Source organism: Labrus mixtus, chromosome 5 (assembly GCF_963584025.1).
Source record: "Labrus mixtus chromosome 5, fLabMix1.1, whole genome shotgun sequence".
Taxonomy (NCBI): domain Eukaryota; kingdom Metazoa; phylum Chordata; class Actinopteri; order Labriformes; family Labridae; genus Labrus; species Labrus mixtus.
Window position 1 is genome coordinate 31,574,910 of NC_083616.1, and position 17,328 is coordinate 31,592,237.

The window sequence follows — 17,328 nt, forward strand, 5'->3', positions numbered from 1 at the left end:
GCTCTCCATCATGGACAACACCCACCACCCTCTGCACAGCACCTTCAGCAGGCAGAGGAGTGTGTTCAGTGGCAGACTGCGGTCACAATCCTGCTCCACGGACAGACTTAAGAACTCTTTTGTCCCCCTGGCCATACGTCTGTACGTCATCTCAGAGAGAACACCTCACGGTTATGGCAGGGGGAAAGCACACAGTGACTGCACAGCTGTCCCAAGAGTCAGCCTCTAGTTAGACACTTTAATGCTAACCTCACAATTATTTAAATCGCACCTTTAATGTTTGCACTGACTGTTATTTAATGTCTGTTTTTTGATCATTTTCCTTTTTAAACATTACTGTACATATATAAACAGCACAGCTTCAGAAGGTCAACCAGGGAGAGGATCGAGAGGGACAGGACATTTAAACTATTCCTACCATCGATCATCATGGGGAATGTCAGGTCACTCGCCAACAAAGCGGACGAACTTATAGCTTTAGTAAACAGTCAGCGTGTCTACAGGGAGTGCAGCTTGCTTTGCTTCACGGAGACATGGCTACATGGGAATATACTGGACAGTCTCATCGATCTGACCGGCTTCACGCTGGTATGAGCGGATCGGGGGAGATAGAGCGGTAAGAAGGGAGGAGGAGGTCTTGCTGTCTTTGTTAACTCCAAATGGTGTAATCCAAGACATGTAACAGTTAAGGACGTTGTCCGTACTCTCTGCCATGGGAGTTCTCACACGCCATTGCTGTTGCTGTTTACATTCCACCATCAGCTGCCTCAGCCAGCGCGAATGACGTCATCCGCAACGTGATCGCAGGACTACAAACCCAGCATCCCAGCGCTCTCATATTGATTACTGGAATAATCCTGGATCTCCTTTATGCCAACGTGGGGGGAGCATATAATTCTTTTTCCCTCCCCCCTGGGGGAATCAGACCATAACCTGATCACCTGATAACCTTTCTCATTGCATAACAGAATACATCCGCTTCTGTGAGGACACTATTGTACCAACCAAAAAAGTGCTTTCCAAACAATAAACCATGGATCAGTAAAGAGATTGAAGGTCTTCTCGACATCAAACAGAGGGCCTTCATGGCTTCAAGATCGTGAGGAGCTCAGGGCTGTCCAAAATGAGTTAAAGGCTTTATATGTGATTTTTCACACTTAAATGTCATATAAATCAAGTATATCCTTTGAAAATAACTCTGTGAGTCATGACTGTCTACAATGGGTGTAACACCCGAGTCCCACTGTCTGTGATGCTTTCAGAGTTTTCAGAGTCCTATCTTCAGTTTGTTTACATCGTTGGGACGGCCGACTGACTCCTCCCCTCACGTATAAAAGTTGTATAATTTAGGGACTAGAGAAAAGAAGAATAACATACTGTACTCACTGCTTAACTGTGTTTCTAGATCATGCTCATTTCAGTTAAATTTACATGCAGTGTGAAGATACGAGCATAATCAAGATCACTAGCATTAGCATGCTAACACAACAATGCAGCGCGGGTTGTTTTGGTTTCATGCTGGTGCTCAAGGGCGACATCTGCTGGATCAAAAAATCGCATATAAAGCCTTTAAAGAAGAAGCTGAGAGAGGCTAAGAACAACTACAAAAAGAAGATTGAGGCCAAGATAGGACAGAATAACACAAAGGAGGTGTGGAATGGCATGAAGCAGATGACGGGCTGCAGCAAGCCTGCATCCAGAGTCGAAGGAGACACAGAATTTGCTGATGAGCTGAACCTATTTTTCAATAGATTCAACACAACCTCCACCCCAGTGAGCTCAAATAAACCCTTTTCACACATACAGAAATCTCCTGAAAAACTCTAGAGATTAGGCCACCTGGAGGGACTTTAGTGTATATGTGAACGCAAACAGCAGAATTTTTCGTGCAGATTTTACCCTGCGTCAGGTGTGAACACGGACAGATTTCGATTGGCTGTGACTGACACTTGAAATCTGCTTTGATAGTTAGTTTGTAGATTCAGATTGACCAGGTCCATTTTGATTTTCATTCATTTCAAAGAGCGTCCCATTGATTGACTAACGATGTAAATGATTATTCACTGTGAAACTGTCGACAGTTTTTAGACACTTAAATAAAACATGTCAAACACAGAAGTTTATCGATCACTGAAGATCATTTAAAAAGGACGATGGTCAATAATAACTCAAGTTTTTGTCTTTTTTTAATGACAGTCTGAAAGTCTTCTCTTGATTGACAGCTGAGGTTTCAACATGAAGACGATCTCTGCTGCTTCTGATCACACACACACTTTTATTTGTTCTCATGAATCTTAAAATAATAAACTCAAACTTTCTTCAGGGAGAAATGGAGGGTGTGTCCTTTGATTACCTGCCAGATGCGGTATTTCCTGGTCTCAGTAGGACTCTGACTCTGTCTCGTTCTGACGCAGATCTGTTCTCCGTGGTAAGAGAAGGTAAGAGACACTTTTCACTGTTTTTAAGACTCTCTGTTTGATTTAAGTGTCAAAAGAGCTGTAAGCTAACAGTTAGCCACCAGGTTCATTAGCTGCTCTGACTATAGTAGAAGTGCAGGGAACACAATGACTTTCAGTTAGCATGCAGGCTATGCTAACCATGCTAACAGTACAGTTTTACACAGCAGAGGGAGGGCGTGGAGTCTGTCCTCATCAGTTAGGACTAAATATAATCTGAAACTGGACGGTTGCCAAGCAACACAAACACTCCTCTGCAAGTCAAGTCAAGTCAAGTCAAGTCATATTTATTATAAAACACAATTAAAAAAAGCTACAGCTGACGAAAGTGCTGTACATTAGAAAAGAAAAAACAACTTGAGATCACAATGTCCACAAGAGAGAAATATATATATATGTATACATATATACATATATAAAGAAAGAATATATAAAGAAAGCAACAAAGGAACCTGAAAGAAACGGTCTATTCAGGACCAGGGGACTCAAATGCTAAAATATAAAAGTATGTCTTGAGACAGGACTTAAAAGAGTCAACAGAGGGTGCAGACCTGATGGAATGAGGGAGGCTGTTCCACAGTTTAGGGGCTTTTACTGAAAAGGCCCTATCTCCCTTTAGCTTGAGCCGTGAGCGGGGAACAGCCAGGAGGCCCATGTCTGATGATCTCAGGCGCCTAGATGAGGTGTACGGACTGAGGAGGTTGGTAATATAAAGGGGGGCCAGGCCATTCAGGGCTTTAAAAACAAACAACACAATCTTAAAATCGATTCTGAATCGTATTGGGAGCCAATGAAGGGACGCTAGGACAGGACTGATATGCTCTCTCTTCTTGGTTCCAGTCAGCAGCCTTGCTGCAGCATTTTGGACCAGCAATTGCAGTAGTCAAGCCGGGATGAAATGAGCGCATGGGTTACTGTCTGTAAGTCACTGAATGAGAGGATAGATTTTAGCTTGGAAATTGTACGGAGCTGAAAGAAACTGGATTTGACAACTGTATTTACCTACCGATCAAATGTAAAGCCTGAGTCGAAGATAAAGCCAAGGTTCCTGTCGTGGGGCCTAATGTGGCTGTATAAGTGACCTAAGCTGTTGGCGACCTGTTTGATGATGTCGGGGGGGGCAAAAAGAACAGCTTCGGTTTTTGACTCATTTAATTGTAGGATGTTATGGGCCATCCAGTGTTTTATGCCTTCAAGGCATTGTATAAGAGAGGTGAGTTCTGCTAGATTGTTTGGTTTGACCGGTAGATAAAGCTGAGTGTCATCTGCGTAGAAGTGGTATGAGAGGTTGTGCTTCTGGATAATTTGACCCAATGGGAGCATGTATAGTGAAAATAGTAGAGGGCCTAGGATGGATCCCTGTGGTATCCTACAGCTCAGACCAGATTGGGAGGATGTGGCGTTAGGTAAGTTTACAGAGAAGGTTCTGTTGTTCAGGTATGATGTAAACCAAGTCAGGGCTGTGCCCCCAACACCAACCCAATGCTGCAGGCGATTAATTAAAATTGTGTGGTCGACAGTGTCAAATGCTGCAGTAAGGTCCAGTAAGATCATGAAAGCACAGTTTCCAGAGTCCATTGTAAGCAGAAGGTCAATGTGGATTTTGAGAAGTGCAGATTCTGTGCTATGGGCTGCTCTGAAACCTGATTGAAATTTGTCTAAAATACTATTATGATGAAGGTAGGGTAGCAATTTCTCCAGAATAACCTTTTCTTAACAAGGGCTGCACTTTTTAACAAGGGCTGCACTATAGCATGTTTAAATGAAGGAGGAACAGCACCAGTTGACATAGAGCTGTTTATAATGGAGAGGATAAAAGGGCCGGTAATATCAAAGGAATCTTTGAGGAGCTTGGTAGGTACTATGTCACTGGGGCAGGTGGCAGATTTCATTTTAAAAACCGTCTCTTTGAGTGAGGTTAAGGTGATAGGCTCAAAACAGTTTAACTGGGCAGAGCAGTTGAAGGGCGGGGAGGCTGAGATGTGCCTGGTAGGGGCTGAGATATTTTTTCTAATGCCAGCAACTTTTTCAGTGAAGAACTTTAGGAAGTCTTCTGCTCTACTAAGGGGAGTGTCTAGAGAGGATCCAGGAGGGGGGCAGGTGAGAGAGTTTATAATATTGAATAGGACTTTAGGATTATGGTGATCTTTTGAGATGATATCTGAGAAATGTTTTGCTCTCGCTGCCTTGACTGCAATTTGGTAGCTGATCAGCCGCTCTTTAAGGATGTCATGTGAGATTTGAAGCTTATCCTGCTTCCACTTGCATTCAGCTTGTCTGCAGCTCCTCCTTAGGGCTCTAGTGGATTCAGTAAGCCAAGGCTGTGATTTAGGCTTTGTTTTTTTTTTATTTTGAGAGGAGCAATATGGTTGAGAATTGAGGAGCAGGTAGCATTAAATAATTGAATGTGATCCTCAGTGCAGAGTTCAGTAGGAATATTTTCAACGGACAGAGTATCTTGAGCAGCTAAGAAAGCAGCTGAGAATAAACTGGCAGTGGAAGAGTTAATGTAACGAGAGTAACGCATAGGGAGGAGACCATTTGATGACAGGTCAGAGAGAGACACATTAAAAATAATGGCACTGTGATCTGAAAGACAAGGGTCCATTATTTCCAAATTGTTAACAGGAAGACCACAAGACAAGACCAAGTCCAAAGTGTGGCCATGTTTATGAGTGGGACCTGAGACATGCTGTGCAAAATTAAATGATTCAATCAGGTTTAAAAATTCACAGACAAGTGGTTTTGACGGACAACATACATGGATATTAAAATCACCCAGTATTAAAATTATTTCAAATGATGGCACAATTTGCGGTAAGAGGTCTGCAAACTCAGTGATAAAATGTTTATCTGATTTCGGAGGATGATATATTATGATGATAAGAAGAGGGTTTGCTGTACCCACTTTAGTGAACTGAGCTTCAAAACTGGAAAAGGAACCCAGAGCAAGGCAATAACAATCAAACTTGTTTTTAAACACTGCTGCCAGACCCCCGCCCTGTCCGGAGGGTCGTAGCGTGTTAAAGAAGGAACATTGATTTGGAGAAAGCTCAATAAGTGGACTTACATCATTGGAGTTCAGCCAAGTTTCAGTCACCAGAAGGAAATCTAGGCCCTGGGATGTGAAAAAGTCGTTAAGAATAAAAGTCTTATTTAGCACTGATCTGGCATTTATCAGAGCCAGTTTAATTGGGGCCGCATTACTGACGTGCGCTATTGGCGTCCATGGCAGAGAGCGGAGGTTACTAGAGTTTACACCGCTGTGACGTTCAGTGGCAGATCGGGATTTTGAGCCTCGGTGATATCGGAAAGACATTTTTACTGGAATATTGAAAGTGCTAGAAGCCTCGAAAGGTCCAAGTCCTGTAGTTGAATTAATTTTCGACGTGGAGCTCTGCAGAAGGGGACAGCTGATCTCTACTGCACCCACAGCAGAGATCAGCACAGACCTTATTATGCAGCTCTATAAGTAGAATTACTGCAGTGAAATCAGAGTGTGTGATTCTAGTAGATAGATTTATAAAGACAAACTCTGTCTGCTGTAGTTATTCTCTATGATCAGCTCTTATTGAATGTCTCCTTCCAGTCAGATTGATCTAACCAATGGGGATTCTTCAGTCTGTTGGGCCCCTTCACAGGGGAGTCCTCCAACCATCACCAATATGTGATCAATAATCTGACACCTACAAAAAAGTGCACTGTATAAACATTTATCTTCAAAGTTCACAGAAGCATTATTTCCAACATAAAGAACATCTCTCCCCGATAGTTAAGACTAGACTCGCAGCATTCGGTCATTTACTGTTAAATTTCATCTTCACTATCTGCTCCACCACTGCTCCTCTGTTTTCACTCTCAGATGGATAATTCATGTTCCTTTTCCTTCAGTGACTTTAGTCGATAAACTTTTCACAGGAATAAATCATGTAACTCTTAGCAGAGCGATGAGAGTGAGTGCTGTCAGATGGGGCCCCCTTAGGACCCGATCACACAGAGACGCAACTCGCCTCAAAAAAACACCTGAACGCAGCTGAGGAAAGAACAGTTGGGAGCGCCTGTGGAGCAGAGCTGTGTGTGCATACGGGCGACCAAATGAAATATGTTTGCTCCAAGAGGAGGAGGGGAAAATGTCATAAAAAGCGGAGGTCAAACCTACTTGATTTGATTGGCTACTTTGAGTGACATTGACGATCGCTGAGACTCTGCTTCTTGATCAAAAAAGTTGAAAATGTTTAAACTTTTATGCGTAGACTGACAGTGAGGTGATGATGATGATGATGATGATGTTGGGGTTGTATCAAGTCAACTTTGGTTATATTCTTTAATAATTATATTTAATTATTATTAATATAAATAACAATATCATTAAACTATGTGTAATCAAGTCGGGGACACCACCCTGAAACCAGGGAAATATAACTAAAATATCACTAAAATCAGTCTCAAATGAGTTACTTAATTACTAATATTATTAATATTAATAACTATATTTAATAAATTGAAGGCGTGAAATCCGTACACAAAGTCCTCGCACCCAGCTTATATAACAATGCAAATACACCAGTAATCACAAACAACTGCTCTCTTAAATTATAACAGGATTTATTTAATCAAAGCAACATCAATCTAAAACCAATGAACTTAATCCATCAAATAACTATTATAAACTAATCCAAGCAAACAAACATTATCAAGCAAAACTTGTGAATGAGGTGTAAAAGTGTAGTTATGTGTGTGTGTGTGTGTGTGTGTGTGTGTGTGTGTGTGTGTGTGTGTGTGTGTGTGTGTGTGTGTGTGCGCGTGTGTGTGTGCATGTGGGTGTGTGGATGAGAGAGAGAGAGGAGGGACAGAGAAAACAAGATGGTGGAGAGAGACAATGCACCATGCGGCTTCGTGACATGGGGACAAAATGGTGGACGACAAAGGAAGCCATGTGGCTACCTTTTGAAACAGTTTGAGCTCTCTGAGCTGAGTTCAGTAACTGTTACTTAAACACCAGAAAGCCAGTGGCCGGACTTTGATTCAATGGCGGGTACACTTTCTGTTTATGAAAGCCGTTGACTGAAGGTAAACTAGCATAGCATTACACACATAGGCGAACATGGCGGTTCGTCACAATAAAACAAATGCAGCAGCTTACAAATGATAATAAAGAGAATGTGACGTCTCGTCAACAATGATGCATAATTATCAGTGGTTATGAAAGAAACATAAGTATTTCTGAAACTATTTCTGCCCAGACCAAAGCTCTTACTTGGGGTAACTCCTGGTGATCGTTGCAAAGTTGGTTAGATCGTCACTCTGTTGAATGTTAAATCAACAGATTCAGGCAGGTTTCTTTCGTGGCAGATGTAGGAGGAGGGTAGCGGGATTCAGATCTTCGACCAGAGCGCTGCTCTGTGGTCTTCTGGTTGCAGGAGCCGAGTTCTTCATGTGTCCTTGTGGATTCAGGGATTAGTGGGCTTTTCTTCAGCGCTCCTGTCCAGTTGGGTTCAATGACGTCTTACGAAAAATCAAAGGAAAGAAACTCTTGTTTTTGCTTGAACCTGATAGCATCTGATTGCGCCCAAAACTCCTAAAAATATGCCGTGGAAGCAGTCAACTGAATCCTCTGATGCTTTAATTCAGCATGTGAAAAGCTACCTAGACTGAACAACCTCAGCTCTGGAGTTTAATCTATGTAAGCCAAGATGAGGAAAGGGTTTGTCTCCTCGAATGCTGGAGTCCATCATGTGGAGAGGTTATACTTTGGTGTCGGCAGACAACACTTGAAGAGAAAGAAGCAATGCGATTGCTTTTAAAGACTGGAACTGCCTGTGGGTTAACCTCAAGCCTCCTCCAATGAGGATAGAGAATTCAGACAGCCCCCCACCCCCCACTTTATACATCTATTTGTTAGTTGCTGTTGGGGGGTGCTGGGCTAAGACTCCTTTGTATAGTTCCCTCCAAAACAACTCTTCTCAGGCTTGAGAACTGCGATACAGGCCTGAGTCCTTTGTCCAGCACACATGGCTGAGGCCTAACAATGATGATGATGAAGGTGAACCAGGTAGATGTGATGTTTGTAGACTGACAGTGAGGTGATGATGATGATGACGATGAAGATGATGATGGTGATGATGATGGTGATGATGATGATGATGATAATGATGATGATGATGATGATGATGATGATGATGATGCTGAATCAGCAGCTTCTTCTCTTTGTTTCCTCAACAGCTGAAGATCTTTGACTGGATGTGACTTCAGCAACTGAACTCCGTCAGTGTTCTTGTAGTGACAGAGTGCAGCTCTCCCAGCAGGGGGCGCTGTGCTATGGATCAGTGTGAGGACACAGAGGATGGAGTCCCTCCCTCTAAAACCTCTCTGTGTGAGGAACATGAAGGTCTGAGGTGAGGATCTCTAACTGTCCATGACTCTTCTCCATGTCACAGCTCAGCACTCACATCACTCCACCTTCTTCATCATCATCATCATCATCACCATCATCACCATCACCATCATCATCACCATCATCATCATCATCATCATCATCATCATCATCATCATCATCACTGTCTCATCTGCTGCACAGTAACTAATAATATTTGTTTTTTGTATCAGGATGCAGGAACAGAGACCAGACTCTCCTGGACCCAGCTGTGTGTCCATGAAGAGTGACCGGTCTAAGGGTTGCCTTATTGAGTTTAAAGATGGACGTCCTGCTGATGGAAGGTAAGAATTAAAAATCAAGTTAATGTCATGTCTCTGTTGTTTAAAGACTCACATCTTGGCTCAGAGTTCATCACCATCATCATCATCATCATCATCATCATTACTGTCTCATCTGCTGCTCACAGTAACTAATAATGTTGTTTTTTTGAATCAGGATGCAGGAACAGAGACCAGACTCTCCTGGACCCAGCTGTGTGTCCATGAAGAGTGACTGGTCTATGGGTTGCCTTATTGACCTTAAAGATGGACATCCTGCTGATGGAAGGTAAGAATTAAAAATCATGTTAATGTTATGTCTCTGTTGTTGAAAGACTCATATCTTGGCTCAGAGTTTCATTATATATATCCCGTTGTTTTCTTGTGTAATATGTCCTGTTACAGAATTCAACAGGAGAGCTCCAATGTTCACAGAGATCAATCAGACCAGCAGAATCCAACAGACCTGGACTCCATCTTTATGGTGTGTTCAACACACTGTTAATTAATACACTACCATTACAATAATTTAATTCTAAGTTATTGTTCTGTTTAGACCAGCTGACCTTCAGACTGACAAATGAAACACATGTTGAGTTCTACCAGTTTATATTAAATATCCAGTGTCTCCTTCTGTTCCAGCTGCTGGAGGAGAACATCATCACCTTTGTGACAAACGAGCTGAAGAGAGTCCAGAGGGTTCTGAGTCCAGATTACCCAGAATGCTTAGAGAGTCAGAGTGAGGATGAAGAGCAGGGGAGAAACTGTATAGAGGCATTTTTGAAGATCACTCTCCACTTCCTGAGGAGAATGAAGCAGGAGCAGCTGGCTGACTGTCTGCAGAGCAGTAAGAACATTTTAACAGATTTAGTATTTTAGAAATAGGACAAAGAGGTTTAAAGTTCCAAACTCAGATAGTCATGTGATCTATATCAGGATCTGTTCATTGATTTCAGTTCTTTCAATTTCAGGAACAGTCGCTGCAGAGTGCCGGCATGAACTCAAATCTAACCTGAAGGAGAAGTTCCAGTGTGTGTTTGAGGGGATTGCTAAAGCAGGAAACCCAACCCTTCTGAACCAGATCTACACAGAGCTCTACATCACAGAGGGGGGGACTGGAGAGGTCAATGATGAACACGAGATCAGACAGATTGAAACAGCATCCAGGAAACCAGACAGACCAGAAACAACCATAAGACAAGAAGACATTTTTAAAGTCTCACCTGGAAGAGATGAACCAATCAGAAGAGTGATGACAAAGGGAGTGGCTGGCATCGGGAAAACAGTCTTAACACAGAAGTTCACTTTGGACTGGGCTGAAGACAAAGACAACCAGGACATACACTTCACATTTCCATTCACTTTCAGAGAGCTGAATGTGCTGAAGAAGAAAAAGTTCAGCTTGGTGGAACTTGTTCATCACTTCTTTCCTGAAACCAAAGAAGCAGGAATCTGCAGGTTTGAAGAGTTCCAGGTTGTGTTCATCTTTGACGGTCTGGATGAGTGTCGACTTCCTCTGGACTTTAAAAACAACGAGACCCTGACTGATGTCACAGAGTCCACCTCAGTGGATGTGCTGCTGACTAACCTCATCAGGGGGAAACTGCTTCCCTCTGCTCGCCTCTGGATAACCACACGACCTGCAGCAGCCAATCAGATCCCTCCTGAGTGTGTTGACATAGTGACAGAGGTCAGAGGGTTCACTGACCCACAGAAGGAGGAGTACTTCAGGAAGAGGTTCAGAGATGAGGAGCAGGCCAGCAGAATCATCTCCCACATCAAGACATCCAGAAGCCTCCACATCATGTGCCACATCCCAATCTTCTGCTGGATCACTGCTACAGTTCTGGAGGATATGCTGAAGACCAGAAAGAGAGGAGAGCTGCCCAAGACCCTGACTGAGATGTACATCCACTTCCTGGTGGTTCAATCTAAACTGAAGAACATCAAGTATGATGGAGGAGCTGAGACAGATCCACAGTGGAATAAAAAGAACAGGAAGATGATTGAGTCTCTGGGAAAACTGGCTTTTGAGCAGCTGCAGAAAGGAAACCTGATCTTCTATGACTCAGACCTGACAGAGTGTGTCATCGATATCAGAGAAGCCTCAATGTACTCAGGAGTGTTCACACAGATCTTTAAAGAGGAGAGAGGACTGTACCAGGACAAGGTGTTCTGCTTCATCCATCTGAGTGTTCAGGAGTTTCTGGCTGCTCTTCATGTCCATCTGACCTTCATCAACTCTGGAGTCAATCTCATGTCAGAAGAACAAACAACATCCAGGTGGTCTAAAGTATTCAGAGAAAAACCTGACCCAACACCGTTATATCTGAGTGCTGTGGACCAGGCCTTACAGAGTCCTAATGGACACCTGGACTTGTTCCTCCGCTTCCTCCTCGGTCTTTCTCTAGAGACCAATCAGAATCTCATACGAGGTCTGCTGACACACACAGGAAGTGGTTCAAAGACTAATCAGGAAACAGTCAAGTACATCAAGGAGAAGATCAGTGAGGATCTGTCTGCAGAGAAAAGCATCAATCTGTTTCACTGTCTGAATGAACTGAATGATCGTTCTCTAGTGGAGGAGATCCAACAGTCCCTGAGATCAGGACATCTCTCCACAGATAAACTGTCTCCTGCTCAGTGGTCAGCTCTGGTCTTCATCTTACTGTCATCAGAAAAAGATCTGGACGTGTTTGACCTGAAGAAATACTCTGCTTCAGAGGAGGCTCTTCTGAGGCTGCTGCCTGTGATCAAAGCTTCAAACAAAGCTCTGTATGTGCTCCCAAAACTATCCAGGTTAAATGTAATTCTCTTTTTTCAGAAATAACAACTATAGTTTGTAATTGCTTTCATTTGTGTTCTTCTGAATCCTCTTCAGGCTGAGTGTCTGTAACCTCTCAGAGAGAAGTTGTGGAGCTCTGTCCTCAGTCCTCAGCTCCCAGTCCTCTAGTCTGAGAGAGCTGGACCTGAGCAACAACAACCTGCAGGATTCAGGAGTGAAGCTGCTGTCTACTGGACTAAAGAGTCCACTCTGTAGACTGGACACTCTCAGGTTAGTGTGCTGCTGATCCACATTATTCATCTAAGATCACGTTTTCTTGATGAATCATTTATTAAGTGGGCCTTGGTGGTGGTTTAAAGTTTCACTGTATGTTACCACATTAAAGCTCTAAAGCTCTGAGCTCGTTCTAGCTCTCAGTCTTTTAGTCTGAGGAAGCTGGACTGGAATAAAGAAAGTTAAATATGAAGTTCTTTCCCCACCAACAAACAAAACATGGATAATGTTTGGAACATAAAGAACTAAAGAATCTTTTTTTCAGATGAAACAGTTCAGAACTGTTTCTACATCACTGCTGACGTCAAAACAGTCTGTGTGTTTATCTCATGCTCTGTCTTACCATCACTATTTGTCACCAGAGGAAGTGAGTATATTGATTAGAATCAGATTATGAAGTCTATTCTGTTCAGCTGCATGGTTATGACGGGATGTTACTGGTAAAACAGTGAAGAATGGACCAATGGATGTTAAGCATGTTGTGTGTATGTGTATGTGTGTGTGTGTGTGTGTGTGTGTGTGTGTGTGTGTGTGTGTGTGTGTGTAGTCTGTCAGGCTGTCTGATCACAGGAGAAGGTTGTACGTCTCTGGCCTCAGCTCTAAGCTCCTCCCCCCTGAGACATCTGGACCTGAGCTACAATCATACAGGAGAACGAGGAGAGAAGCTGCTGTCTGCTGGACTGGAGGATCCACACTGCAGACTGGAGACACTGAGGTACAGACAGACACACGGAAGCTGTCTCACTGTTTCTGAATGATGAACTCTGCTTCTTGTCTGATGCTGGATTTAAATGAAGATGTATGAAATAGATTAAAAAGATCTGGTTACTTCCTCCAGGTTGGACCATAGTGGACTGCACAAACTGAAGCCTGGTCTGAGGAAGTGTGAGTGGGTTTTCATTTCTCTTCATCAGAACACAGCAGCACATGTTGGAGTGTAGAAGAGTAAATGCTCTTGAACAACCAGACAGAGACTGTGGCTTGTGAATCGAGGATCTGTTTATTTCTCTCCGAGCAGTTCTTTTATAACATCCCAATCATCCTTTTATGGGCAATCAACACACTGAGCAATTACAACATGTGTGCTATATAAAGACCATTTCCTAGAAGTTTCCTGGACAGACAACTGGCCTCTTAACAGGAAAGAGTGTGTGAGTATGTGTGTATGTGTATCTTTTGTATGTGTTTCTGTTATGCTTCAACCTTTCAACATAATCCCCCCTTTGGGGGTTAACAAACCTACAATTAATAACAGATCAACAAATCATTATTACAATAGTCATTAATAACCATTAATCAATATAAGTAAGGGCGAAAAACCTGGACCTGCTCCTTTACCAGGAAAATTCCCCTACGAAGATATATTTATCTTTAGGGCGATCACTCAATATTGATTTACACTGATATATGTATATAACAATGATTAACCACTTAACTAAAATGCATATAATCAATCAAACCATTTTTAAGTTTTTGTAAGCATAAGCTTAGCAGAATGTCACAGTCAGCAGTTTCTCTAAGAATCACCACTTGAATATGTGTTATTGAAGACCTAAATTCTTACTCAAGATGTTTACCTTTAATTTAAGTCTTAGTCAACACATGAAGTGCACACTTTTTCCCAACACTATAATTAAGTTTTATGTGAAATGGGTATATTTGAATAATGAAACTGTTGAAATGTGTATTTTCATAACTCAAAACAAAAACAAATGTTGGTTATATGCTGTTCCTTGTTCGTTAATGTCCATTGTCCGTTCACGATTCTCCATCAGTTGAATTTCACGACAAAGTCTTTTTGGTGGCAACCTTTCCAGAATCATTCTACTCCATGAAAATTGCAAAGTTGTTACAGACCCACGGCGATCTTGAACTAGTCCTTTACTTCAAAGTCCAGTTCTCTGCTGTTATTTAAAAGACAAACCAGAACTTACTGTTCCATCGTCAGCTATTCACTGTCCGAGTCCGTGATGTACCCCGGGTAGGGATACAGGTCTGGCTGTCTGTTTACCATCTGTACCATTTGGCTCTCTTCCATCTTCTCAGTTGCCATCACAGTCATATGTCGAAGGAGAGCCGGAGTAAATGCATGTCTCAGAATAGGTATGATGCAACAACCCAATACGGAAACTATGATCAGAACAATCAATACAGTTACACCGAGTTTAGCCAAATTCGCTCCCCCATGTCCGAACTTAAAAGTTAACCTGTCCCCTGACTTTTTCTATTCCTGTATTATCAATTAATTCCTGTCTCAATTCTTTAAGTTTAGCCATAGCCTGAGTGAAACTTTCACATTTAGCAGTGATTTGTAAGGCAGATTCCACACAACCTTTTACCTGACCATCCAGCTGTAATGGAATCAACTTTCTCTACATTTCCTATTTTATTGAATGTTATGATAGCTCTCTATGTGTCTGCATTTGGTGCCCTAATTTTAAGGATTAAGTTAGCTTGTTATCTGTTGTTGCATTATACAAATCTGATTCATGTCTTTTGTCCCCCCTCGGGGGTGGTTTCTCGTTCAGCTGCGGCTCCTGCACTTGGATCATTTGTGCCTCCTGCACTTAGATTATCAGAAGTCCCCACACCAGACCACTCATCAGCATCATCCACAAGTGGATTGCTGGCATTTTATTTTTAGTTCCTTGGTGCAGTCGTTCAAATTATGCTAGGTAGTGCTTTCCTCCACCTGTACAGTCGTAGATGTTGCTCAAACATCTTGTAGGGAACCCTTCGTCTCAGCTCGTGCCACTTTAGCCTGAGGACCTTAATGTACACCTCGTCCGCTGGCACCACCTGACACTTTGTCACAGAACTGGAGTCAGGCACCCTGGTCTTGTCCTGCCAAAAGATTGTCCTATCTATGGCATTTAATTTGTTTTTATAATTCCATTTGCAATTACTAAAGTGGGGTCACAAGCATGGGTCGACCCGTACAAGCACTGTTAAATGCACTGATGCAATAGTTGTATTGGTTTGCATGCGATTTCATAACTTATTATTACTGCAAGAAGTCATGCATTCACCCTGTTAATCTTTGTGCACAAGTTTTGTTAAGTTAGTAAGTTAGTGTTGATTCTTTGATCATTGATTTTTGAATTTTTAAAATCAGTTTGACAGTGTTCCTTTGGTCCAATGTCTAAATTGATCAATTAGAACCAATTGTCGATTTATTGTAACAACATAGTCACAGTGATCTACACTGTTCCATTTGGGTATTACAAATTTAGAAACACCTCAGGTGCATCCTCATGTGATCTCCACAGACCACTCTCATCTTTGGAGGTCCCCCTTTGTTACCAGATAGTAAGCTCACTAAAACCTTCATATTGTTGCATGAAAAAGATTTCTTCAGGAGTAGTTGTTTTCAACTCATGTTGTTTTCAAACTGTTCCAAACAAATGATAAACTCTGTAGACATAAGCAGAATCAGTGTATTTTTAGAAACTTTTGTGTTTTAAAGACATTTTACAAGCTCTAGTTAAAGCTTTCAGCGTAGCTACATTCACATCAGATCTCAACCTGGTGTATTTTTTTGCTATTTGTGACACATTTTTGAGGTTTGCCTACAAAACTGAATGGCATTCAGTCCAGTTTAATTTCAATACAAAAAAGTTTAAAACTAGTTAGACAGGACAAAGGGACGTGGCACACTCCTGCTGCCATCACCACCATGTGTGTGACAGTGAAAGTGGAAATGAGGCTCCTGTTTGTGCTGAATGTGACCTCTGAGGACAGAACAGTGGGAGACAGCAGATGGTTCATAGATTCTTTGTGCTGCACTTTGATTAGTCAGACTTGTTTTTTTTTTATTGAAGGGTTTTTTAAATTAAAACAGAAACAGGCAATGGGGAAAAAAATACAAGGAAAAACTCTAAACATAAATTGTTCAGAGGCTATATGTTCCCAAGCCTGCCTGCAAGTTCCCACCCCCCCACGCATGTTCCCAGTTTCGTACATACATCCACACAAACCTATACATATCAATCAATAATAATTTATTAATTAAAATAATAAACAACAACAAAAATGAAGAATACAATTCATGCATCCATGTTATCCTAAAATATTTTCATGTTGTCAGAAATAGACCACATGCAAAATATTCACAAATATTTTAAAGGGCTGGTGTAAACCTCCTTGTGACATGATATGTTGTCAATGTTCCACATTTTAAAGAGCGATTGTTTTACCTGTATACATTTTTAGTTAGAGAATACAGTATTTTATAAATTCCTGCCTGTTTATAGATGTCTCTAAATGCATACATATACAGTGGGTACGGAAAGTATTCAGACCCCTTTACATTTTTCACTCTGTGTCATTGCAGCCATTTGCTAAAATCAAAAAAGTTCATTTTAGTACTCATTAATGTACACGCAGCACCCCATCTTGACAGAAAAAAAACAGAAATGTAGAAATTTTTGCAAATTTATTAAAAAAGAAAAACTGAACTATCACATGGTCATAAGTATTCAGACCCTTTGCTCAGTATTGAGTAGAAGCACCCTTTTGAACTAGTACAGCCATGAGTCTTCTTGGGAATGATGCAACAAGTTTTTCACACCTGGATTTGGGGATCCTCTGCCATTCTTCCTTGCAGATCCTCTCCAGTTCTGTCAGGTTGGATGATGAACGTTGGTGGACAGCCATTTTCAGGTCTCTCCAGAGATGCTCAATTGGGTTTAGGTCAGGGCTCTGGCTGGGCCAGTCAAGAATGGTCATAGAGTTGTTCCGAAGCCACTCCTTTGTTATTTTAGCTGTGTGCTTAGGGTCATTGTTTTGTTGGAAGGTGAACCTTCGGCCCAGTCTGAGGTCCTGAGCACTCTGGAAGCGGTTTTCTTCCAGGATATCTCTGTACTTGGCCGCATTCATCCTTCCTTCAATTGCAACCAGTCGTCCTGTCCCTGCAGCTGAAAAACACCCCCATAGCATGATGCTGCCACCACCACGTTTCACTGTTGGGATTGTATTGGGCAGGTGATGAGCAGTGCCTGGTTTTCTCCACACATACCGCTTAGAATTAAAGCCAAAAAGTTCAATCTTGGTCTTATCAGACCAGAGAATCTTCTTTCTCATAGTCTGGGAGTCCTTCATGTGTTTTTTGGCAAACTCTAT

At 42.0% G+C, this 17,328-nt stretch overlaps 1 protein-coding gene across 11 annotated transcripts in view; it reads left to right on the top strand.

Annotated features, from left to right (window-relative positions):
- The first annotated feature begins 8,713 nt into the window (after window positions 1-8,713).
- LOC132974903 (NLR family CARD domain-containing protein 3-like) overlaps window positions 8,714-17,328 on the top strand; it is an 86,512-nt gene continuing 77,897 nt past the window's right edge. For 2 of the 11 annotated variants that reach the window (XM_061039236.1, XM_061039240.1), the window contains exons 1-2: window positions 8,732-8,851; window positions 9,063-9,173. In XM_061039236.1, the coding sequence (XP_060895219.1) occupies window positions 8,775-8,851; window positions 9,063-9,173 (188 nt within the window). In that variant the 5' untranslated portion in view covers window positions 8,732-8,774. Of the gene's footprint in view, window positions 8,852-9,062; window positions 9,174-9,327; window positions 9,439-9,554; window positions 9,634-9,791; window positions 9,997-10,120; window positions 11,925-12,030; window positions 12,205-12,754; window positions 12,923-13,045; window positions 13,093-17,328 lie in introns of all 11 variants that reach the window. The other 9 variants (XM_061039243.1, XM_061039241.1, XM_061039233.1 and 6 more) reach the window with 9 other exon arrangements.